This window comes from Myotis nattereri (genome assembly GCF_964212035.1).
Source record: "Myotis nattereri genome assembly, chromosome: 3".
Taxonomy (NCBI): Eukaryota; Metazoa; Chordata; class Mammalia; order Chiroptera; family Vespertilionidae; genus Myotis; species Myotis nattereri.
This window is the reverse complement of record NC_138077.1, coordinates 212,362,665-212,387,390: the sequence shown is the minus strand read 5'-3', so window position 1 is coordinate 212,387,390 and position 24,726 is coordinate 212,362,665. Positions and strand designations below refer to the sequence as shown.

The following is a 24,726-nucleotide window of genomic DNA, read 5'->3' as shown; positions in this document are numbered from 1 at the left end:
CCCCTGGTGGCCAAGACTGGAAGTGCCGGCACGGACCTGGGAAGGGACCTTGGCGAGCCCTCTGAGGGCTGCCTACGAAGTGCCTTAAAATTCTGTTTTCCACCTAATTCACCACATGGGTGTCCACACCCGAGGGGCTCACCAGAGGCCACAAGTGTAAACAGACTCTGCCCGAGCTTCTGCCGGTGCCGTCGGGGCAGAGGCGGTGCGCGGCAGGTGGTGCCACGGCCAGGCCACGCCTGGGAAACAGACCTGTGCGGCCGACAAGGCCCTTCTCCGGCGTCACTACCCATTCAGACGCGTCTTGGCGTTGACTTTCCCATCTGCAGTTCATGACTGTACCCACTGAAGCCGGGCTTCACCAACAGCCCGCTGCTCTGAGACCAGCAAAGATGGCACCTGGGTTCCTGCTGCCCACGTTCCCTCCCCGCCCTCTTCTCACCCATGACCCAGAGTGTGGGGGTCCCACAGCTGGCTGCCCCTCCTCCGCTCCCCCTCGGGGTCTGGGTGCGAGGCGGGGCAGCACAGGGGGGGGGGCAGGAAGGGGCAGGGCAGGAGGAACCCAGAAGGCGGCGGCCGTGCACAGGCCACACACCTGGCGGGTGCCCACCCATCAGCAGTGTGGGGTGATGGCGGGGGGGACGGACCTGGGAGAGAGGCCTTGGTCCCAGTGCACCCACCCTGGGGCCCATTCTGCGGGTGGGGAGCCTCGTGCAGGTCGAGTATCTCAACGGCAGGTCGGAGTGTCTCCCGAGAACAAGTGTACTCCCCTCCCTCCCAGACAGAGCCGACGTGGACCTTTCCAGAAGCTGCTTTGAAAGGTGAGCAGTGTGCCGGCAACAGCTGAGGGCACCAGATGCCCCCTCCGCCCTTCCCCACCCCGGGGGACCCAGGTAGGGCCAACAGCCAACACCCCACCCGCCCCCAGGAACGAGACACAGGCCGCGGGCTCACCACCGGTCGACACCCAGCTGTTGTAGTGTAGCTTGGTTTTATTTATGTCCACAAATATTTCCAAAAAATTACAAAATACTCGAATGGAGAGAGCACAGAAGTCACGATCTCTGGTGTCTACGCTGCTCACACTGTGTTAGCTCACGGCAAACTACTCCTATGTACATTTAGCTTCAAGGTACAGACACGCGGCACGTCGGACACACCTCGCTCTGCGGCCGCTGCGTGAGACCTGAAGCGCAACCTTGACAACATGGAACGAGATACATACAAAACACAGAAAAGCAAAACCGAACTTCAAACAAAGGAAGGAAAACCCAGAAGGAAACCAAGGGGCCGGGCCCCTCCGCGGCAGCGGCCAGGCGAGGGCCCCTGACTGGAGGGGTCTCAGTGCCTCACCACGGGATGTGGGGGGACCAGGGCCTGACAGACTCGCCTTCCACAGCTTTCAACACAGACTTCAAAGCACTAACCTCCCTCTTCTTTGGAAAAATGGATGCTGGGGAGGAGGTGAAGGGGCCTGGCTGAATGGCAGGCCGTGTTCTACCAGAAGTAAAATGCGGGACGGGAGAAGGTGGGGCAGAGGCGGGAGGCTGGGGGCAGCGGGAGGCTGGGGGCAGCGGGCGCGGCGGATGGGCAGGCCCCCAGGAGAGCAGCGGCCAGAGAGCAGCCACCGCCCCGAGGAACGCGTGCCCCTGCCAACGCAGCCACAGGTCCGATGACAAAGGGTTCATTTGAGCTTGTCTCCCCTGTAAGGAGCTAAATTTAAGGCAGAAACGGAATGGAAGAAAACTAAAGAAAAAACTACAAACATTTTCAACAAATAAAACAATCCTCTATCTGTCCCAACTGAAAGCAAAGGCGGTTTAGCAGGGATGGGAAATGCCCGGACCTGCGCTGCCACCTGGGTGGCTGGTCCCAGCGCCAGCCTCCCTTCCTACCCACGGGCTCGGGTCCTGGACGTACTTCACATCCCCCGGCCCACAGATATGCTCTCGTCTGACAATTCTTGGATGTGGCCACCACAGGCCACGGCAGAAACAGCCCTCAAGAATCTGAGGGAAGAGGGAGGAAAAGGTCCCACCTGGCAGGAACAGGTGCAGCCAGCCAGTCTCCCCCTCACGGCCACGCAGAAGGCCGAGCCCCCAGCTGGCACCTCCCAGGGAAGCCCGCCTTCCCTTCCCCGTGTGCGGCTGCCACTCCAGTTCCCGCTTCGGGATGAAGGGTGGGACTCAACTGGTGTCCCAGTCTGACACGGTCACCAAGCTCCTGGTAGACACACAGGCCACCACCCACAGCCGTGCCAACTCCGGGGTCCCACCCACCCGGAAAGCAGCCCCGGGCTGTGGCGAGATCGCCTGAGGACACACGAAAGGGCAGACGGCTAACAGAGCCTCTGGCCAGCACACGTGCCGAGTTACTTGCAGGGAATCGTTCCGAGAATGTTTACGCAGTTGTCAGAGTGAGAAGGGCAGTTCGGACAGAACAATCAAACACGTGCGCCTAGAACCCTGTCAGGAGATCTGCAACCACACACACGGAAACATGTGCTTTCTCTCTGGCAGACACAGGACGGTGGACATTTAACCCCTGCGCTCCTGGTGCAATGCCAGGAGGTCTGATCTGGCAGATGTCTGCACCGCTGGCCACGCACAAGCCAGGAACAGACCGAAGTGGAAAACCAAAGCAGCGAAACAAAAACCGCTGGTAACATTGTCCCTGCAAAACCCTGGATGCTCACTGCTGCGACCAAACCCAGGCCCAGGCTTTTGCCCATTTGTAATTAGTAACGCCCATCTGTTCCCTTTAATTAAAGGGATAATCATATATAACTTTTTATTAAAAAATCAACTCTGTATTCTGTCAATAGCCGATAGGAATTCACAATTAGTGACATGGCTGGAAAAAATAGATCGGAACAGTAGTCTGTGGAAGGAAAAAAAAAAGGCTGCTCTAAAATTATTTACAGACGTAAAAAGCCGTGCTGCAGAACTTTCTCAAATTATGAAGATTTCCAACAATGTAGTAAAATAAAAGATTCTTCAAAAATTATAGCTCTTGGATTCCAAACTCATATGCCACCTATATCTGCAGCCCCGCGGGTTTTGGCACACATGTGACTGAGTGTGTCTGCACGCACAGTGAGGGTGTGACTGGGTTCTAGCACCTACTGAGAAGTCGAGGAAGGGAAGGAGACGAAAGCCGAACCCCAAGATTGCTGGGCAGTTTTCTGAATGTTCAGTCCAGTCCAGTCCAGGACTCACTAAGTTTCTGGGGGACTGTCATGCAGGGAGACCCAAACCAGTCTCAAGGAATCCTCTCTACAAACACACACTATTATGCTGACAGAATTTTAGTTGTGGGCTTTTAAATATAGAAAGAAATCTTTAGAAGATATTCTTTTGCTTTTGCAGCTCCTATTGTATGTAAAAAGTCCTGTTTACCCCCCCCCAAGACTGGGGCTTCCACAGCCAGCGTTAACAATAAATAACTTATAGCTGCTTGTCACCTTCTTTCTTCAGTCGACTGGAAAGAGAAGCAGAGGAGAGCGACTTCAGCACCAGATGGAGGCTCCCAAGCAGTTGGCCTGCCCCGCCCCACCCCCCAAGAAGGCTCTATGGGGGTCCCCTCTAGGGCCACATGTAGCCAGGGGAGGAGCCTGATGCTTGCTGATAGGGGAGAAGCATCGTGGGCACAGCCAGGAAGGGGGACCCTCAGGCTGGGGCAGTGGCCCGTGGGGGGGGGGGGGGGGGGGGGTAGGTGGGAGCCCAGCCAGCCTGCCCCTCCCTCAGGCCCCTCCCCACCTCACCTGTAATAATCTTCCTGACTTGGTAGGTGGCTGCCATGCATGTGGGGGTGTGCGTGCAGCCACTGCTGTTCCATGGCCAGTCTCTGCAGCTCAGCCGACTGGGCATGCATGGCCTGCAGCTGGTGGGCCGCTGACATGGGGGGTGGGATGGCCCCAGGCAGGTCTCGGGGGTAGGGGGTGCCTGCCAAACACAAAACAGTCTCCTGAACAGAGAGTCCAGGGGAATGGCCAAGACAAGGCCAAGGCCTGCAAGGAGACCAGGAGACCCCTGGGGGAGGGGTGCCCGAGTACTGCCCCTCCTCCCCTGCTGAGTGGGCCTCAGCCTAGTGTTTCTTCTTCAGAGAGGCCCACCTTCCTAAGTCTGATTTAAATGTGGCGCCTTTGTTATTCCTTCATCCCGACTGTTCCCATCTGGGTTCCTGTTACACCTGTGCACCTCCACCCACTGAGGGGACATGTGTTGAACACATGAACCAACGAATGACCGGGCCCTTGGGCCAGACCACTAACCAGCTCCTCACTGGACCCCGCCTTCCCAGGTGCATTCTTACCAAAAACTGGGTGACGAAGCATCTCGTGCTCATGGGGGGGCTGTCCAAGCAGAGGGTTGGGGAGGGTACCAGGGGGATAGGGAAAGCGAGCCAGGTGAGGGCCAGCAGTCAGGGGGTCCACCAGCGGGTGCACGGGGCCTGCTGAACCTGGAAGAAGGGGCAGAAGTCCAGAAACAGGTGGGCGCAGGGCTCTCCGATGCTTCCCTCCCTGGCTGGAACCCAGGGCAAACTCCTCACAACCAGGATCCGTGACCTTGACCCAAAGTGACTGCCCTCCGGCCTCCCCACTCACCCGCAGCGGAGCTCCGGAAAGTGACACACAGTGCAGAGCGGACTATGAGCAGCCGGCAAGCACGCCCCCCACCCGTTCTGCTGGACCCTGGACCAGCAGAGCCCCCCGGGCCGACCGCCCAGCCAGCATTCCTCGTCCAGGCTGCCTGTACCCAGAGCCCGAAGGCGGCCAGCAGGCTGCTGTGGGCAGGGGCGGGCTCAGCGCTGCGGGCTCTCCCTTCTGCAGTCAGCGCTGGCCCCCTCGAGTTCTCCTTCTGCCTAGAGATGCTCTTTCCAGTGCCTCCGCCCTTGGCCCGCTTCCTCCTTGTAATGGCAGCATCGCCGCCTGCCTTGTTCCCTCTCCCTGGTTCACTTTTCTCCCGACACTGACCCTTCCCACAGCCCAGGCCCGGCCACAGGTGCTTCCCAGCCTGCGGCAGTGGACGTGGATGGGCTTGGCCAGCACCTACAGCTGCGCCTGGCACATCAAGTGCTCAGCAAACACTTGGCCAATGAGTGTACGACGGCCTGCTTATCCTACAGCGCCAGGCGGTCTCCTGGTCACACTGGGCGGCATGACACTTCCAGGTGTCGGACCACAGGGCAAATGACAGCTCCTTGGCTTCCCTGGGCCCACCTGTCAGGGCTGGGAACACGGAGAGGAAGCCAGGTGCAGCCCTCCCTCCCTGCGTCCTGCTCTATCAGCCGTCCTCCTCCCTGGCACGGAGGTCAGTCCAGGAGGAAGTCCCTCCACCGCAGCCCTGGTCCCAGGGAGCAGGCACACCGCCCACTCCAGAGCAGGGTCAGAGCACCCCCTCCCCCACCTGCCTCAAACCAGCCTGCACCCCAAGCTGGCCAGGCAGGCACTCACCCCCAGGGCGAGCAGGGCTGGGCAGCCCTGGCTGGTGAGCCGGAAGCCTAGGCCTCATTCCCGAAGAGGGCAGGAAGACTACAGCCTGCCTTTCTGGGTGTCCCAGTGGCTCCAGCTGGCTCCCAAGGCCTTCCCTGTCCTCAGGCCCTGCCTCCTGCCCTAAACCTGCCCGGTGAGCACAGGCTGCTTCTCCTCCCGGGCTCACCCCGGCCCAGGGCCAAGAAGCTAAGCTTTATCCCGGAGGCGCGGGCAGAAGGGCGCAGGGTGGCACAGCTTTCTGGGGACCTGCAGCTCTGGAGAGCTGGGGGCTGAGCAGACCCAGGCTGCCCCGAGTAGTGGCAGTGATTCCTCGGGGCTCACTGGATGCTCTGCGCTGGACGTTCTAGGACCTGCCTGGAACTAGGGCTCGTTTAGAAGAGAACAGTCTCTGCTCTGGGCCGCACCTCCTCACCCAGAGCCAACCCACAGTGCCCTCTCAGCAGCCCAGGCACCTACCTTGGTGGAGGGGGTCCTGCTGGTGGAGGTGGAGGTGCGAGTGGATGTGTGAGTGCTGGTGATGGTGCGGGGTCACGTTGAACATCTGCAGTCGGGCCAGAGGGTCGCTGGTCAGCGATGCCATCCGCTCGGCGTGAATCCGCTCGGCTGCCAGTCTATCGGGGTAGCTCATCTCGGGCCGCAGCTGGGGGCCCGCCAGGGCCAGTCTCTCCCTCTCCAAGGGGTTCAGGCCCGGGTGGAACGAAGCAAAAGGGTGGGGGCCCGCCGTGGGGGGAATGGTGAGGGCGCTGTGCCGGGCGAAGTGCTCCATGGGGTTGGTGGCTGGGTGCAGGGGGTCCAGCTCGGGGGGCTTCACCTCGAAGCCCGGCTTCATCCTCTCCCGCAGCTCCCGCTCCCGGATCTCCCGCTCCCGCAGCTCCCGCTCCCGCAGCTCCCGCTCCCGGATGGTGGGGTCGACGTTGTAGAGGCCGGGCATGTGGTAGGCCAGCAGCGGGTCAGTGGGGTTGAGGGGCATGTAGAAGGGGTGGTTGCGGTTGGTGGGCGACATGACGTGGGGCCGGGCGTACTCGCTCAGAGTCCGAAGGGCAGGGGTGTCCGGCCCGATGTATGGGGGCACAGCAGCAATGGTGGTTGGCGGTGGCTCGAAGGATGGCCGCATGTGGCTGGGACCACCGAGCTGGGGGTCGCTGAGGCGGCCCTCATGCGCCGAGCTGGACGCCTTCTGCTGAGGAAATGGAGGGTGTGGGGGGAGACCAGTTGCCTAGTGCTCCTGGGGAGGTGAGCTCTGCCCTGTGGCCATCCTGCACTGACAGTCAACTTGGTCCCTCCACCCCAACACCGAGCGGCCTCAGCCACGGCCTGTGACAATGACCTGGCCCAGACCCCCCCGTGACGGTCTCCTCTGTGCCTGCAGCTTCCCTTGTGTCCTGAACGGGTTCCTGTACCTGTGAGACAAGGCACTGCATGGGAGGGGTCCCCCCAACAAGGGCAGGCGCTGGGTGGCCTAGCCCACAAGAGTGCCCAGCCAGGGCCGCCAGAGGGCGTGGATGAGGCAGGTTAACGCCCCAATGCCTGGCTCTCCCCGCTTTCAGTTTCTCTGCAGTTTCCTCCAATTACATGTCTACAGGCTGCTGGTCAACCAGTCTGAACCTGCCAGGGCCAAGGAGGAGGTACACGGGGGAGGGGTCCTGGGAAAGGAGGAGGTGCATGGTGAGCCTGTGGGGGAGGGGTCCTGGGAAAGGAGGAGGGGGACGGTGAGCCTCTGGGGGAGGGGTCCTGGGCTGGCTCAGGGATGAGCAGCAATCTCTGGAGAGCCTAGGATGGGGCTCAAATAGCACTGGATCCTCCAGCTGCCATGACAGTAAAACAAACAGCCTCACACAGAGCAGGTGGCCCCAGAGTCCCCGCCCTGGCATGGCCAGCGCCCCCTCCCTGCACACTCAGGCCGCCCGCCCGCCCAGGACTGAGCACTCACAGCAGCTCGCTCAGCCTCCCGCTCGCGCTCGCGCTCCCGTTCGCGTTCCTTCTCCTTCTCTTTCTCCCGCTCCCGCTCCTCTCTCGCTTTCTGCTCGGCCTCCCGTTTGGCCTTCTCGATGGCCTCCTCCCTCTTCTTGGCCAGTTTGGATCCCGCCAGAGGCATGAAGTACAGGTCGGCCCGTGCACACGAGTTGTAGCCCCGGTCCAGGTGCTTGTAGAACCTGAAAAGGCCACGTCTGCCATCAGGGCCCTGCCAAGGCCGAGGCCTGCCCTAGGCCGCCCAGCCTCCCAACACATACCTGGCTGACTGGCTGGCGTGGCTGGGCGTGTCCACCACAGTGGGCTCGGGGGACGGGCTCCTCGGTGGTGGAGGGGGGCTCTCGGGCTCCTCGGCATCGTCCAGAGCCTCTTCCTTGATCTGGACAGTGGGCAGCGGGCAGGCTGCCCCCACAGGTGTGCTGCCTCCTGAAGAAACGGCAGCAGGGCAGGGTGGCTGGGCTGACGGGCCAGGTCCCGTGAGTGGAGTGGAGGTACTGGGGCAGGACGGAGGGGTGATGGGAGGAGGGCCTCCAGGGACAAAGGGGTGCTGAGCGAATGAGGGCTGAGGGGGCGCCTGATGGAGGCCTGCAGGGGGGTGGGCGGCAGCAGCAGGGGGCAGGCTCTGGCTCTGGGTCAGCACAGGAGGCTGGGCGGGGGAGGAGGGAAGTGGTTGGCTCTGAGGCATGAGCTGCAGCGGTGGGGGGTGCGCCGAAGGGGGGTGGTGTGTAGACAGGGAGCTCAGGGGCTTCAGTGCTGGAGGGGGCGGGAGGTTGGCATTCATGGAGAAGGGTGAGGGCCCTGAGAGGTGAGGTGGGTGCTTGTGGGCCTGTGGTGCTGGCAGCTGGGGGATGGGCGTAGTGGGTGGGGGCTTGATGTGAGGCATGGCCAAGGGTGCGGGTGGCAGGGGCTGCTCCCTTGGGGGCTGCTGGGGCTGCAAGACTGACTGAGAAGCTGGGGGCTGCAGGGAGGTGTGAGGGTGAGCTGCTGCCTGGGAGGCCTGGGGAGGGAGGCCAAAGGGCTGAGGGGGGCCTGGGTGCTGCAGCAGGGGCCCGGCCTGCAGGCTGTGAGGGCCGGCTGGGCCCTGACTGTGCAGGGGGGGCTGGGGATGAGGCGGGGCGGAGGTCTGGCCGGCTGGCACGGTCAGAGGCTGCAGCGGGGGATGCGGGGAGGGCAGCCGCTGTGGGTGCAGAGCAGGTGCCTGCTGGATGTGGGCATGGGAAGCAGAACCGGGCGGAGCCTGGCCGGAGGGCTGGGAGGCTGAGGGGGAGCCCTGTGGAGGAACGGCAGAGGGCGCGGGCCCCGGGGTGGGAAGCTGGGGCGCTCCTGGGGGCGCTGTGGAGGGAGCTGGGGCAGCCCCAGTGGGAGCCTGCAAGGCTGGGGGCTGGGCCTGCAGGGTCTGCTGCGCAGAGGAGTCGGAGTCGCTCTCATTGTCCTGGGGGCTGGGGATGCTGGGGGACGTGCTGCGATTGTCCTGGTCGATGTCCTTGGGGTCACTGCTGCCCTCATCATTGACGCTGCGGCTGTCGGAACTCTCCCCCTCGCCTTCGGACGGCGAGTTGGGCCGGCTGATCTCCTGAGGCGAGAGGCGGAGGGACACTCGAGTGTGCCCTGCGTGGCCAGAGCCCGCACAGGCACAGCAGGCAGCCAGCGCGTCCTCAGGGACCAGCAGTCCTGCCCTGACCGGCGCTCCCGGGAGAGAGGGCCCTGCCCCCGGGGACGAGGCGGAGGGCCTCTCGGGCACGCGCTGCAGCCGAAGGCCCACCTGGGTTTTCGTCTTCTTGGAGCTGGTCCTGTCGGCCTCCTCCGTGTCCGAGGCCGCCTTCTCCCGCGGGCGCTTGGTGCTCTTCAGAGGCGACGAGACTCCCTCCTTCACCTTCTGCGGGGCAAGCGCACAAGGGTCAGCCGAGAGGGGTCCCCTCAGCCTCGGGGCAGGACATGGTGACTGGTGCTGACACCCCGTCCCACAGTCTGAGCTCCAGCGCCAGCAGCAAGAAAGCTCGGGAAGGGGAGCGCCACCGCCAGGCGGAACAGCACTGGATGGGAATAACTTGGCTTTGGGAGGAAGGAAGCCTCTTCAATCACCCCCCTGCGCCTTCCGCCTCTGAGGCCTGGGGAGCCCCGAAAGGTCAGTGCTGGGAGCTGAGCTGGACCCCCTTCTCTAGGCCCCGGGCCCCAGGCCCCAGGCTGCAGCCCCAGGCCAGGGCAAGGCTGGTTCCTGGAAGGCTCCATGGATGAGCTGCGGCCCGTGTCGGAGGGAACGGAGCACCAACTCCAGCCACCAGGCTGTCCTGGAGGGGGGCCCAGCAGCCCCCCACCCCACCTCTTACCTTGGCCAGCTTCTTCACAGTCTCTGCTTTACTGTCGTTGCTGGAGGTGCTGGCAGCGCTGGGGGAGTTCCGGCCACTGGAGCGGATGTCTTCATTGGTGGGCGAGGTGCGACCATCAGGGCTGGCTGGCTGCTTCTTTCGACCACTGCGCAATGTCGACATCTGCCCACCCAAACCGGGGCTGGTGAGACTGGACCCCAGCACACACACAGGGGCATCAAGAGCAGACCCCACTGTTGGCCTCATGCCAAATCCCAGCCCCTGGCAAACAACAAGCACCCTGGCTGTCCCTCACGGGCAGGATCAATATGGAGTGAAGGGAGGAGGGGTGAGTGGGTGCGTTCTCATGGAAAAGCCATTCTTGGCTTCACCCAATGGCACTCGCCTCCGGGACCCCCCTGAACGACGGGCTGGAAATGAGAGAGGGTTTCTGAGGGGCCTCGGTCAGTGGGGACAGTCCCCTCCGCCACGCTCTCCAGAAAGACAATTACAGCAGCTCTCAGTCCCCTCGCCTTGTGCTGACTCCAGGTGACTGCCCAACCCAACCAAAACAGCACCTGCTGTGCCATCTGCCAGGAGGGGGTGACCCAGAGACACGAGCTGTCAAATAACGCAGCTCAGCTCCTAGACCACCGAGCACGTCAGCACGTTTCTGCAAGGCCACGGGGGCTCCGAAAAGACAGGGCACAGCGACTCACGCTGGCCCACCTGCTCCTGTGAGCGAGCAGCAGTCGGGCGGGCAGGACCTAGGGTCAGAGGAAGGTGGAGGTGCCACCCACTTGCCTAAAAGGCCCGACCTGGGAGAACCCTCACTCTCAAAGGTCCCGGCTGCATTTCCAACCTGGAAAACAGTCTCTTTATGGAAGGACGAGGCTATGCTGTGAGTAAAAACATGTACCTAAATGTTTCCAAAACTGGATCAAACATTTTAAAAAAGCCAGCAAGTTTCAAAGAGCAGAGCTATGCGCCCCTAGAGACCGGCCACGGGCCAGAGGGAGGTCGGAGGGACTTGAAGAGCCTGCGCTGAGGCAAAACCGAGACCCATGGCCACACTGCCGCCCCAGGAGGAGGGAGGGAGAGGACAGCCCACAGGAAAGGCTAATGCCTCCGGGCAAGCCGTTTCGGTCTCGGGGTGCCCGGACAGCCCCGGCATCCTAGGAAGCTGGAGGTGTGGCCGGAAGGCTCGGTGGCCGGCCCGGGACTCACCGAGCCTCGACTCCGCCGCGTCCTCATGCTATGTTTCCCGCTGAGCCCATCGTCTTCCTCTTTGACGGGTTTGAACATAAAGGGCGGGGGGTCCACGGGCTTCTCGATGGGCGGGAGCTCGCCGTATTTCTTGAAGTGGATGCGGCAGTCTGTGCAGAGCAGGATGTTCTCCCGGCCCCCGTGGTGCCAATCTTTGGAGGCTGCGTGAGGGAAGGGGGGTGGGGGCCAAACCTCAAAAACCAGTGTCCTTGGGGCATCTGAGCAGGGGGCTCAACCACCCAGGTGCCATGAGAACGCGCAGTGCTGGGCTCGGGCAGACACCTGACACCCACACCGCTCAGGCGCCGGTGCTGCCCTGCTCTCTCCCAGGACGACAGCATTTCAGGAAACCCCTCCCCCTTATGTTGGGGTACCCAGGAGGAGCGACAATAGTTGCCCTGGCCCCAACCTTGACCACGTCTGTCCTACCCACTGATCAGCATTCTGTACTGAATTCACAGGGGTGGGGGGTTTGGGGGGTTGGGGGAGTGAAGTAAAGTAAAATCTCCAACTTTCTGCAGTGACGCTGAAGCACAGCCCAATGCCAATGTCAAAGCCCCACTCACTGGTGCTGAAGCAATGGCGGCAGGCGTAGCCCTTCAGCTCCTGCTCGCTGTCCTCACTGTCAAAGTCGTCCTCACTGGCCGAGCTCAGGTCCACTGGGCATGGCAGGCATACAACAGGGTGAGGGTTGGGGGACAGTCACACTCGGCCTGCCCCAGGCTCTGAGCCACCAGGCCGAGTGGCCCAGTAGGCTGAGGTAGGACCCTCTGAATTTCTCAGGGCCAGTCTTCAGAACAAAGTTCTTGTGTGTGAGGGGCGGTGGGGGGTAACCCAAGAGCTTGCCCTGCTACATTGCTGGGGGCTGGTGTCACACCTGAAACCTGGGTGGCGGGCACCCACAACCGGTGAATCTGAACAGGGTGAAGAGCACCCGTGGTGCCTCCTGAGGACCTGCCTCTGGCCAGTGCCACCCGCCAGCCCCAGGTGACCCGATGGCTTCTTGTTTGCATGTGCAACTTTAGCGACCTTTGGAGGTCTGTGCCCTGGACCCTATCTACTGCTGCATCCTAGTGCTTAGGGTGAGTGGGCGTGAGCTTCACTGTCATATCACACGTCAAACTGGGATTGCGAGGAAGAGCTTGGCATGGCAGGAGGAAAAAGAAAAAAGTTAATCTGCTCTTATTGCTACCACAACCCAAGTGCAATGGAAACGTAAACAGCACACCGTCTGCTGAGTGGAACAACCTCCTGAAGTTACCAAAACCCTCAGGCCAAGGCCAAGACTTACTTTTGTAAAAAATTAAAATGACATTGTGTTTACTAGAAAATTTAAATGAACGAATAATCTGTAAAACTCTCTACCACCTCCCAAGTCAGTGTGACACTCAGGCCAGGCTGTGCACTAGCACACGCGTGCACGTGTGCACACGGTTCCCGGGTCATCAGCTCCAGCCGCACGCTGACAAGGACACCTGTGAGTGCAGGCCCAGAACTGGGACACAGCGTGTGAAAACCCCCACTTACAGAATTCACTGGAGGGGGGTCTGGAAGGTGTGTTGACGGGTGTGGACGCAGTGCGGGTCTTAATCCTCCTGAACACAGCCTGCCTGCGGTGCCTGCGATGGGCCCGGGAGCTGGCTGCCTCTGGGGTTTTCTTCCAGTAGTAATAGAAGGTGATCAGTTCCCCCTGCAGAAAAGAAGGGCTGGCGTGAGGGAGGCGTCTGGAGGGACTTGGCGTCCCCTGTCCCCTCTGTGGGAGCAGAAGCTGGTTTATACCAGCTGTCTATCCGGGAGACCAGGACCAAGAACAGTTTGCTCCTGGGGTCAAGAGGCAAAAGCTGGGCAGATGGGGCCTGTCACCTCCGCCCAGGAGAGCACACCTTCTAGACGTCAGGAACATCCATTCACTCAACAAGGACTGTGGATGCCTACTAAATGCCAGGGGCCACCTCTGTTCTGAGCACTGGAGGTGCATCAATAATTCTAACCGCGCACATGTGTGTGTGTGTGTGTGTTCGTTCTTCACAGCCTTCCAATGAAATCCAGCATGAGGAACCACCTGGCCAGACAGATGACTCCAGAAACAGTCAAGGATATAACGGAGGTGGCGGGGACCTCGGGCCAGGTGGGAAGTCAGGCAGAACAGAAACCCCAAACCAAAAACTGCTCCACAGCCCCCATTCCAATCCGATTGCCCACACTGGGACGCGCTGGCACCAAGTCCGAAAAGCAACGACGGGGGCTTGACAAAGAAAGACTACGAACGGACAGGCACAGTGGTGCTGCTGTGCAGATGAAATGCCACATGTCACCAGGTCAGTCTTCAAGGCAAAAAGAGCTTCTTTTTTCATGGCCCCGCAGAAAGCGAGCCAAGGCATCTCCTAAAAAGACAGCATGTTTGGCACTGCAACTCCAGGGACAGCAGGCACCAGCCACACAAATGGGTGCATGGCATTCAGCTAACGAAAGACCCATTTCTTTAGACAAACATCCCAAGATAAAATATCTTTAACTTAAAAACAAACAAACAAAACACTTAAGGCAGCCAGAGAGCCACGCTCACATTGATCTCCTCTAATTAAATAAATATTGCACAAAGTCAATTAACTTGGCAGACGACGGTATCCTAGGACGTCACCCTGGGGGACGTCACCCGCGCACCAGTGCGGCCCGCACAGGCTGAATGCCTGCAAATGGAGGAGCTAGGAAAGAGAAGATTCTGCTCTCCACACCGGAGAGCTAGGTCAGTGCTGGAAGGACTGAAAAAGACAAGAAGCGCAGAGGCCGCGTAAGGCACGCACGTGACAGAGCGCCCATCAGACCAGGTGTCATTAAAACACTGCAGAAGACCGAAGCACGATGGCAGGAAGGTGGTGGGGGAGTGGGCAGACTTTGGGTGGGAAAATGGCTTCTGCAAAGCAGGCAACTGTGTGCTCAGCACTCACTGCTCAGGAGCTGGATTCGATGCCTGGGCATTTCCTGGGGAGGACACAGTTGTCACCAGAGCCTTAAAAGATCAGCACGAGCACACAGCACGCCTCTCTCGGAGTGGGGATGTGCTCCTTTCCAAACGCCACTCAACGAAATGCCCGTGACTGCCAATGTTTAAAGGTGAAGTCTGACCCAAGGCATGGAGACCAGGAGCCCGCCACTACCCCAGCCCCTTTTCGGTTCCATGAGAAGGTAATGAACAGTAGGGAAAATGTAGAACTGCCCTTGAATTTCTGATTTGTCTGTCTGTCATGCTGTTCTACAAATGCAGGCTAACGTCCCTGTGGTGACTGGAGCATCCTGAGCCCTACAGCGATGATGCCAGAACCTCCTGCTCCTACCTTCCCCGCCTGGAATGTCGTTTATCTATACTGATCGTTGGTGTGGGCTGGCTGGAGGGAACAAACTCATAAATCCACCAGGAGATTAAGAGACACGTACCAACACGAAACTGATCTGTTTTCTTATGAAAAAACAGAACAGAAGCCAAGGCAGGTGACCGTCACCCTTCGAATCCGTTGCCAGAGTGGCGTGCCCATCAGCTCAGAAGGGAAACCGGTGCAGTAGGCCAGAGCCCGACCCTGAAGGCGAGGGAGGAACGAGGAGACCCAAAGTGGTTCCTTCCACCTCTTCCTTTTAGGGCCAGTGGATGCAGAGGCCTGGAATCTAAGAGAGTGTGAAGCGATAGGAGACGGAAGGAAATAAAAATGGGGAGAAAATCAGGTGGAGGGGTGCCACCAGCGTCCCTGTCAAACCTCAGTCTGACTTCCAGGCTGTTGAAAAGCAGCCCCCGACACTGCGCCACAGCACTGGTCTATTATGCAATATTGCCCCACGTGGTGACCAGGGATTGTTCCTATTTCTCAAGAATGAATGTTTTGAAAACATTTAAATGGTTTAAAAGATGGTATAACTTGCAGATTAAAAGAGGGGGAGCCAGAGCTTAGCAAGGCTATGTGACTGGCCCAATGCTAGACACCGGCAGAAAAAAGGCTCGGAAAAGCTCGGTTCACAACTCTAAACCTTTAGTGCTGTACCATGTCCTCCTCTAGCCCGTGAGAAATCAGGACATGGAAAAAAAAACCCATGTTGAAATAAAACCCAGTGTTGTTACCTTTTAAGTAACAGCTTTTTAAAAAGAATGTGACCAGAAGAGACCCTTGGAGTGCCAAGGATCAAACTGACCACGCCCGAAGGACCTCCCTGCAAGTCTAAAATTAGTTGATGAGAAAACGAAAGAGTGTAAATGTCAAAATTCAGGAAAGATAGGGAAGTCATATCCCAGAAATGTAAAATGGTCAAACCACTTTGTAAAGCTGTTTGGCAACTCTTAGAAAGCTAGGCAAACACCTACCACATGACCCAGCAATTATTCCACTCCTGGGTATTTACCCAAAAGAAGTAAGAGCATGTGCTCATGCAGGACTTGTACACAAATGTTCATGGAAACAACCCAGATGCCCCCACCCAGGAGAATGAATGACACTGCGGCACCCCCCGCCCACTGGAATACGACTTGGCAGTGAAGAGGAACAAACCACTGATACACAACATGGATGAGTCTGAAAAGCATCGTGTTGAATGAAAGCAGCCAGACACAAAAGGGTACATACTATAGAATTCCATTCTAAAAAAGGCAACCCTGTGATCACAAAAAGGAAGTTAGTGGTGGCCTGGAATCAGAGAGTAGGAAAACTGCTTATAAAAAGGACACCAGCCAAAACCGGTTTGGCTCAGTGGATAGAGCGTCGGCTTGCGGACTGAAAGGTCCCAGGTTCGATTCTGGTCAAGGGCATGTACCTGGGTTGTGGGCACATCCCCAGTAGATGTGCAGGAGGCAGCTGATCGATGTTCCTCTCTCATCGATGTTTCTAACTCTCTCTCTCTCTCCCTTCTTCTCTGTAAAAAATCAATAAAATATATTAAAAAAAAAAAAAAAAGGACACCAGGAAACCTTCTGGGGTGATGGGAATATTCTATAAATCAACTGTGGTATTTACATGGATTTATACAGTTGTCAAAACTCACTGAACTGTGCACTTAAAGCAAGTACATGCTTATGATACATAAAAAGTTGATCCAAAAATAAATACATAAATAAAAGTCCAGACCAGGTTTTATGAGCTGCCTCTCAACCACTGTAATGTCTGCGAAGGGATTAAACACTGGAATGGAGCAAATCCAGGAGGATTAAACAGCATATTGGTGACTGCATGGGTGGCTAGGTCTTGAGCACAAACAAAAGAACACGCCAGGGAAAGCTGTGGTTCTACAAACAGGGAGTGAGGCAGCTCGAGCCTCACCAGGAATGAAGTCAATTGAACTTTAATCAAACATGCATAGTGTGTTCTGCGGAGACCCGCGGCACATAAATTCAGGGAACAAAAGCTGCTGCAGAAATCAATAGCTTACTGAAACATTAACACAGGCAGCCATTGATCAAGCGCAGCTCCACAAAGGCAGCCTTGCAAATTAGCTCCTGCTTTTGCTTGCAGCAAACACAGGTATAAATGTTGTCGACATGAATGGCCTATAATGACCATTTTGTTCCCGGCTCTCACCTCATCTCACAACAAGGCCTCACAGTCAACACACCTCACAGCTCAGAACTCTAACTGCACACAGCAGGGGAACTAAGCTGGTTAAGTGCCTGGCGAAAAGGAAAAGAAAGGGGTGGAGTCATCCCTAGTCGCCAGCACTATGGGCTGGAGCTCTTGCCAAGAGAAGTGCTCACATCCATTGGCTAATATTTACCAAATTTCTCTCTCTCTCTCTCTCTCTCTCTCTCTCTCTCTCCCGCCCCCTCTCTCCACCCATCTCTTTCCCCAACTCTTTTGCCTTTATTTTGGTGGTGGTGGTGGTGGGGGTGTCCTCTGGATTTTCCTGGCAGGCCATATGCACAGAGCCACTGGCAGTAAGAGGCCGGCCCTGGATCTAGGCAGCAGCCCCTTCCTCCTGCAGGCTCTCTTCGCAGTCCTGAGGCAACTCTCTGCCAGGGCTGGGGAACTAGGGAGCATTAGGTTTCTCAGATTTTCCACCAAAATAAAAACAGGGGTGGGTGGTGCCACGCAGAGGAGAATGAGGAGGGGAGGAGACAAGTTGTTCAGCTCTGCGCTCTCTCTGGGGGTGGCAGGGCGGAGGAGAAAGGAAGCAAGACCCCGAGAAGAGTCGAGAAGAGTCGGGCTGACAAAGGCTCCGGGCACCAGTGCTCCATCGCAGGCCACTCCTGGGACCGTTAAGAGGAATGGCTCCTCCTCAGCCACCATCTCCTTCTGTGCCCCCCGGTGCCAGCCTGTGAGCCCACCAAGTTCACGCACACGGAACAGAAGCAACAGGGCTGGGCCGCTCAGTGCTTACAGGCGGCTCTCACAGTCCCTTTCAGGTAAGACCTGCTGGGCTGGCCTGGGCCCAGTTCCGCTTTCGCTCAGGTAAACCGGGCCGGACACACGTTCCAGGGCCCGAGCAGGCACAAGCAGGGGGAGGAGAGGAGGGAGCTGGCAACCTGCTGCAGGAGAAACTGGGCCTCCTTCCCGCCCACAGCAGCCCATTTACCTGCAGGCACGTGTCAGGCACAAACATAACTGCTCTTCCATAGCCCTCTGGCACTGCAATGCTAGCACAGGGACCTGCGACCTGTCCTGCCCCATTAATTTCTTTTTAAAGTTAAGATACACGGCACCTCTTCTCTCTCAGGGACCACGGGGAAATGAACGCAGAGAACAAAGCGTTGAAGAGGGAAGGTGCCGAAAGCATTTCAAGTATCAGAGGCCCATTCTCAGCTTGTCTGTCCGCAGTCCTGAGCACAGAGGCAGGTGCCCCGCACCGAACTCCTTAGACAGGAGCTCTCTGGGGAACTGATGTAGAAGCAAGAAAAGGGAGTCAATTATTCTGGTCCCATATTAGAACATAAGGGTACACCCAAGATTGAGTCCAAATGTTTGTGATTATAACATTTTAGAGGCCTGGTGCACAATCCATGCACCGGTGGGGTCCCTCGGCCTGGGCTGTGAGGATTAGGCTGAAACCAGCTCTCCGACATTCCCCAAGGGGTCCCAGGTTGTGAGAGGGCGCAGGCCAGGCCGAGGGACCCCACCGGTGCACCATCAAGCAGGGGAGGGACCGCAAGAGGGCTCCAGGGCGTGTCCAGCCTGTCTCACCCAGTCCTGATCGGCCAGACCTCAGCAGCAAGCTAACGTACCGGCTGGAGCATCTGCCCCCTGGTGGTCAGTGTGTGTCATAGAGACTGGTCAAACGGTCAGACACTTAGCATATTAGGCTTTTATTATATAGATCAGGGGTCCCCAAACTTTTTAAACAGGGGGCCAGTTCACTGTCCCTCAGACCGTTGGAGGGCTGGACTATAGTTTAAAAAAAAAACTATGAACAAATTCCTATGCACACTGCACATATCTTATTTTGAAGTAAAAAAACAAAACGGGAACAAATACAATATTTGTATTTGCATGTGGCCCGCGGGCTGTAGTTTGAGGACCCCTGATATAGATTGTTGCCACAACCACCCAAAGAAGTCTGGACAGCCGAAGGGGGTGGGGTACGTGCTAGAAGACAAGGTGCAGAGGCCCCAGCACACAAGTCCAGGGTGCCTGCAGCCTGCCATCTACTAGCACATGTTCTCTTAGGAGCCATGGAAGGCCTTCTCCTTCAGAAATAACCATGTACACACACCCCTTGTAAGTCAGTGTATAGATACTGTGTTCCTTTACCTCCCATTCTCACAACATGGTTCTGTGACCAGCTGAAGGAAAGGATGACCACTGGTATTACAGTTATGCTAGGGCACGCCCAGTTTCCTCCTCCTCATACAAGTAAGAATGGGGCTGCAGGAAGTAATCTAATCCTGGTCCCTGCGCGAAGGGAGTCCCAGTCTCAGAAGGTACCCAATAGAGGCTCCTCTGCTGGTGACGGAATGCTTCCACTGATTTCTTCTTCGCCACTAAAGTTTCAAAAGGCATCCTCTGTGAACCAAGCACCTACTATAAAGAGGGCAGCAGAGGAGATGGGATGGGAGGCAGGTGTGGATAATTACAAATACATTATAAATACATATGCATCTCTCCGAAGCATTTTACAGGCCCTTTTTGGGCCCACCTGCTATTGTCAGCCAATGGACAGCACCCCCCATGTGCAGGGCTGGCACATGCGACTCTGTGTGCACCTGACACCCCTTCCAGGTGAGAAAGTGAACATTCAGGAGACATTCTCTTAATGCTTTAAGACATATTTTAACTGTTCTGATGCCAAATAAACATTGAAACATTAATATGTAGAGAAAGCACAGTGAAATGATCTCTATGCAATGCCCGGAGTCTACCTGCTAATGTAGCATCAGTCAGAATCAAGGTGTTCTGCTAAAACCTTTGACCAATGTCTTTGTTACCCGCTGCCTCCTCCAAGGAGGTCCAGATAAAGAGGGTAAAGGAGCCCACCACCTACTTTCTGGCTAGAATGGAGAGATCTAAAGCCATTTTAAAGGTGTTTGTTCCCAAGGAGAATTCCAGGAAGCAATGAACAAGGGCCCAAACCCAGGAGGGGCAGGAGGGAGAAGGAAACAGGGCATAGAACTGCTTCTCAGACTGCACTCCCTGCCCCAGGGGCCCAGAACACGGGACTCTGCTGCGGGAGCGGACCCGGGAGGCTGGCATGAGACCGCCCCCTGGGAAGAGCGGGTCTCACTGCAGTGCTGTGACCTGCAGCTGAGTTTGGCCTCTGATCTCCACGACCACCCTGCCTGGGAACTACAGCCATGTTGTTTCTTGGCAAAAGCTATTAAATCAAGGTAGTGAAGCAAGTCAGTAAAATTCCTGGTACCGGCGCCTGTGCAAGTCATTCTTTCCTTTCACTCCCTGGGGAGCCAAGGGCTGGATGCGACAACTGTTCAGAACATCTGAGGTGAGAGGCCGGGCACTGGGTAGGACCATTAGCTATGTTTAGGAGCAGCCGCCTTGACACAGCTTTTTCCGGCCGGCAACTGGTTGTCTTCCAGCAACGACTCGGTAATTAAAGCGGTGCTCTCCTGGGCTCCTTCTGTTAACCGACCGAATCCCCTAACCCCTCAAGGAGCCCCACCACCTCGCGGCTCTGCTGCTGCTGGCTCAGCGCCAGCTCTGTGGTCTCGGAGCGCACTTGGCGGGAGGAGGATCTCCTGGGAGTCACGGCAGAATCACAGCCTCCCGCGTGCAAGAGGCTGCAAAGGCACCCGCCCAACACGCAGCGCAAGGGGACGCCGATGGGGGCTGGCTGCTTCTGGGGCAGACCCTCCTGCCCACCTCCAGCTCCGCTCCTGAAGAAAGGTGAAGGGAAGGGACGGAAGGGAAGGCCTGGAAGTACGCGAAGGTCTCCTGGGTTTCACTTGTAATGATGAGGCCACACGAAGATGCTCCAGAACCAGGGACCCTCCCCCACTTCATTTTAAAAAAATCCTACCGAAACCGGTTTGGCTCAGTGGATAGAGCGTCGGCCTGCGGACTGACAGGTCCCAGGTTCGATTCCGGTCAAGGGCATGTACCTGGGTTGCGGGCATATCCCCAGTAGGAGGTGTGCAGGAGGCAGCTGATCGATGATTCTCTCTCATCGATGTTTCTAACTCTCTATCCCTCTCCCTTCCTCTCTGTAAAAAATCAATAAAATATATTTAAAAAAAACAAATCCCAGTTGGCAGGTTAACAAATAATTTTTTTACCAATTACTGCCACTACATTTGTACGCTGCGAAGGAACTGAGAGCCTTATTGTGTTCCTCCCTAACCAAAGTGCAATGGGAAAGCCCTATGCTGCTTTAGCGACTGACCTCGGTCACCGCAGATCCTACCTTTGGCCCCACCCCACTTGGATGTCCAGAACTGAGGTCCTGGCCTGGCCTGGCCCCTCCCCCACAGATACTAGATCAGTCTTCCCAAAGCCCAGCTCTGACCTTGACACCTGCCTCTCCAAATTATGGAAGGCTCCTCAAGGCCCACAGAACAAAGGCCCAGCCACCTCGAAACTTCCTCCACACAAGACGGCCAGCCTGCTGCTCCTCAGAGCTCTCTTCTCCTGTGGGAGGCAGCCCTGGGAACCCCTCCCAACTCCAGCTCCTCAGGGTCTGAGTCTAGGTCCTCCTCACCACTAGGACTTCACAGATGACCCTTCACGGGGTCATCATTTCCATGAAGCCTTCCTTTCCCCTTTCCCCAACCACGGGAGGCCATCCTGAGGTCGCTTTCAGTACCTTCCCGCTGCCCCTCCAGTATGTGCAGGCTCTACCCTGACTGTCGTCATGAACGAGCTGGTCCGACTCCCCACGCCTGTGACCACGTCCTCCGTGAGTGCCACAGAGGCCCGGCACAACATCCTGAACGTAGTGAGTATTCATGAAACTTGACAAAACCAGTGTTTTGTGAAATAAAAACCACCTGAAATTAACTCTGAAGGATAAAGATTTTGAAAAATAGATATGAGATTACCAACTTTTTATTTTGCCAACTAAAGTCATTAAAAATAACTGCCGCCTGATCTCACCATTATTTCATAAAAGAAATGACATTTTATTTCTAAGAAAAGATAGATAACCTCCCAATAAGAGTTCCTTAATGTGATTGCTCAGTGCTGTGGAAGCAACTGCATTGGCATTATTTTTCCTCTCCCTTGGGCTAGAGAAAACATAACCCATGTGCCTGTGCGGAGTCTGGAAGCAGCTGCTGCAGAGCGGCCGGGTGCAGGGCTGGCAGGAGGGTGGGCTTAGGAACCTCAGGCCGCCGCTTCCTCACGCAGAGTCTTTATTTACAAACCAACAAACCACCTTTTACTGGGCTACAAAATCTACCTTGATGATGGCTAAGCACTAACTATATCTACGCCCTTTCCATACCGTAACATATTTAATCTTCACGGGCACCTAATAAATATCTTCATTATCCCTGCTTTACAAAGGAGAGAGCCGAGCCGCAGGGAGGCAGGACATGTGGGCAAGCCCACACAGCTTCTCGGCACTGCCCGGGGGCTGTGTCCAAGCGTCTCATGATCTTAACCACTCTAGGCGAATAGTCATCTACGCTTTTCCAAGCCAGAGGCTCAAATATGAGTTATCTTTTATCTGTGGAATTCAGCGCAATGGCGTCTTAAACCTCTTACCTGGACTCTAAATAGTTGAGGCTGAAGAGCACACTGCATTCCTGATCTGCCTCAGGGTGGAACCACCCAGCACCCAGGAATTACAGAACCTGAAGCAACTTCAGGGGAACCCAGATCAGAAACCCATCCGGTGGCCCAAGAGCACGATCAGTACTATGTACCAATCTAGATAAACGGTTTCCACTTTCCACACCGACGCACTCCACGGACGGTGAGAAAGACCCTGGGAGCCACCATGAGCACCCCTCACGGCCTGCCCACCAGGCCTCAAGCCATCACGCGCTTACCCCACGGGAGAAGCCCTCCAACCTACTTTTGCCTCTAGGCTACATATGACACAGAGATGCGCCAGGCAAGTGGCCTTTCGGCCCCAAAGCAGTGACTCGTCCTTTCCTAAGGATGGTCTAGAGTTTAGATCAAATAGAGTCCCCCAAGAAAAGACTTCGGAGCTGCTGCAAAGCATCTCTCCACTGCCTTCAGCGAGAAGCATCTGAAGCTGTGACTGTGAACTGGGCTCAGAATCATGGAGGTGACCAAGGGCTGCTGGGTGGCCAACCTGAACCTCCACACGCTTGCTGCTTACCTGTCCAAGCAGTTCGATTAAAAACCTACTTATCACTCAAGCAGAGGTCTTCCACTTAACCAAAAACAACAATCAAAATAAAAGCCAGATTTGGAAATGACTTGTTTGAAAATAGATCAAAACGATCACATATTGGTCTAAAGCCCAGCCTGAACTGGGGCTCCCAGCCACGCGTGGGGCCCACAGAAGCCTGGGTAGTCCTGACACAATGACGAGACTGGCCTCCACTGAACACAAACCCCACACACAGCACTGAGGGGCCTTCAGCTTTGGCTTTACTGTGCTGGCTGTTTAAATGGAGGCTGCTAACATTTTAAATATAATAATGCCGTCACTAGGAAGCTTGTTTTCTCTGTAGGGCTCCCAAACCCTCAGAATTCATTCACTGAAATCAGTGCTCTTTCCCACACTGAATACTTCATTATTTCCTGAACTCATCTTATTGGAGTTCAGCAACAGGGCAAGCGGGATTTCACTGCTGCTAGTTCTATCATATCACGTCACCCTTCTTCATATTTTCTAGTTCCTGTAAAGAAATGACGACTCTATCAACAAAGGCTCGGGGGGGGGGGGGGGGGGACGGGGGGGGGGGAGAGGGAGGAAGAAGGGGAAAAAAGCCATAAAACTGTTAAAAACCGCCATTCTCCATCTCGTAAACATTTTTCTATTTATCGGCCTTTCATTATATGTGCAATCTTATTATCCCTGCACAGTATCAAAGTGACATCCGTCAGGGTCGCCCTATAAAACATGCATCGGCACTGTAACATTTAATGACGGGGCCGGGGCGGAAGATGAAGGATGGGAGCGGTGGCATGCTGCAGGATGCTTTAAAGGGGTCATCACTTATATCTGTGCATTTCCCGAGGTGATAACTGAATGACAGGGGCTGGAGGGAAACCCATTTTTGAGCTCAGAAAGGATAGTTAGGAGAAAAATGTTTTTGTATTGGAAGCACATAATGACTGCCAGGAAATGAGAACAGCTACTCTTAGCAACACTGCTTCCTATATTTTATGGTTTTTATGGACACACAGCAAATTATCAAGTATAATCCACTTCTGCAAGCTGAATTTTAAAATAAAGAACAGCTTCCTCATTACAAAGAAAAGAGGGAAAAGGGTATTTAATTTTGTTGTTGTATCACATTTGTTTAATAAAAGGAACAGAGCAAACATTCTTCAAAGTACAGAAACACCATTACACCACCACATCCTCCTTAGACATGAAACACGCCATCTCTTTCACCTGAATTTTGGGTTTTGCGTGCAAAGGCCTCTGACGGCAGCGGCTTGGTGGTCCTACGGTCTCCAAGAAATTGTTCTGGGTTACTCACACCAACAGGCAGTCCCGCAGGTTGGAAAACACAAATGACCCAACCACCAGGGGTTTGGGATATAGTTTATGAAAATAACGTGCAGGTCCCCTAATCACACTTTGGGATGCGGGATCAGAAGGCTCACTGCTCCTGATGCCTATCTTGGTTCCTCTAAGAGTTCTTTTTTAAAAGAAAATATTTGAGCCCTAACCATTTGGCTCAGTGGATAGAGCATCAGCCTACAGACTCAAGGGTCCCAGGTTCGATTCCAGTCAAGGGCATGTGCCTTGGTTGCGGGCACATCCACAGTAGGGAGTGTGCAGGAGGCAGCTGATTGATGTTTCTCTCTCTTCGATGTTTCTAACTCTCTCTCCCTCTCCCTTCCTCTCTGTAAAAAAAATCAATAAAATATATTAGAAAAAAAGAAAAAAAAAGAAAATATTTTTATTGATTTCAGAGAGGAAGGGAGAGAGGCAGGGAGAGATAGAAACATCAATGATGAGAGAGAATCATTGATCGGCTGCCTAGCTGCACACCCCCTACTGGGGATCGAGCCTGCATGTGCCCTGACCAAGAATCAAACCGTGACCTCCTGGGTCAGAGGTTGATGCTCAATCACTGAGCCCCACTTGCCGGAAGCCGGTCCATCCTTGCTGCTTGACACA

At 56.1% G+C, this 24,726-nt stretch overlaps 1 protein-coding gene across 1 annotated transcript in view; it reads right to left on the bottom strand.

The window, feature by feature from the left end:
* Positions 1 to 974: 974 nt before the first annotated feature.
* The window catches only part of RERE (arginine-glutamic acid dipeptide repeats), a 398,085-nt gene continuing 374,333 nt past the window's right edge, over positions 975 to 24,726 (bottom strand). Inside the window, exons 13-23 of the mRNA XM_081087056.1 lie at positions 12,565 to 12,727; positions 11,604 to 11,696; positions 10,999 to 11,198; positions 9,793 to 9,954; positions 9,228 to 9,341; positions 7,726 to 9,038; positions 7,425 to 7,647; positions 5,951 to 6,671; positions 4,315 to 4,461; positions 3,764 to 3,944; positions 975 to 3,480 (exon numbers count right to left, since the gene is read on the bottom strand). Of these exons, the coding sequence (XP_080943182.1) occupies positions 3,447 to 3,480; positions 3,764 to 3,944; positions 4,315 to 4,461; positions 5,951 to 6,671; positions 7,425 to 7,647; positions 7,726 to 9,038; positions 9,228 to 9,341; positions 9,793 to 9,954; positions 10,999 to 11,198; positions 11,604 to 11,696; positions 12,565 to 12,727 (3,351 nt within the window). The 3' untranslated portion in view covers positions 975 to 3,446. The remainder of the gene's footprint in view (positions 3,481 to 3,763; positions 3,945 to 4,314; positions 4,462 to 5,950; positions 6,672 to 7,424; positions 7,648 to 7,725; positions 9,039 to 9,227; positions 9,342 to 9,792; positions 9,955 to 10,998; positions 11,199 to 11,603; positions 11,697 to 12,564; positions 12,728 to 24,726) is intronic.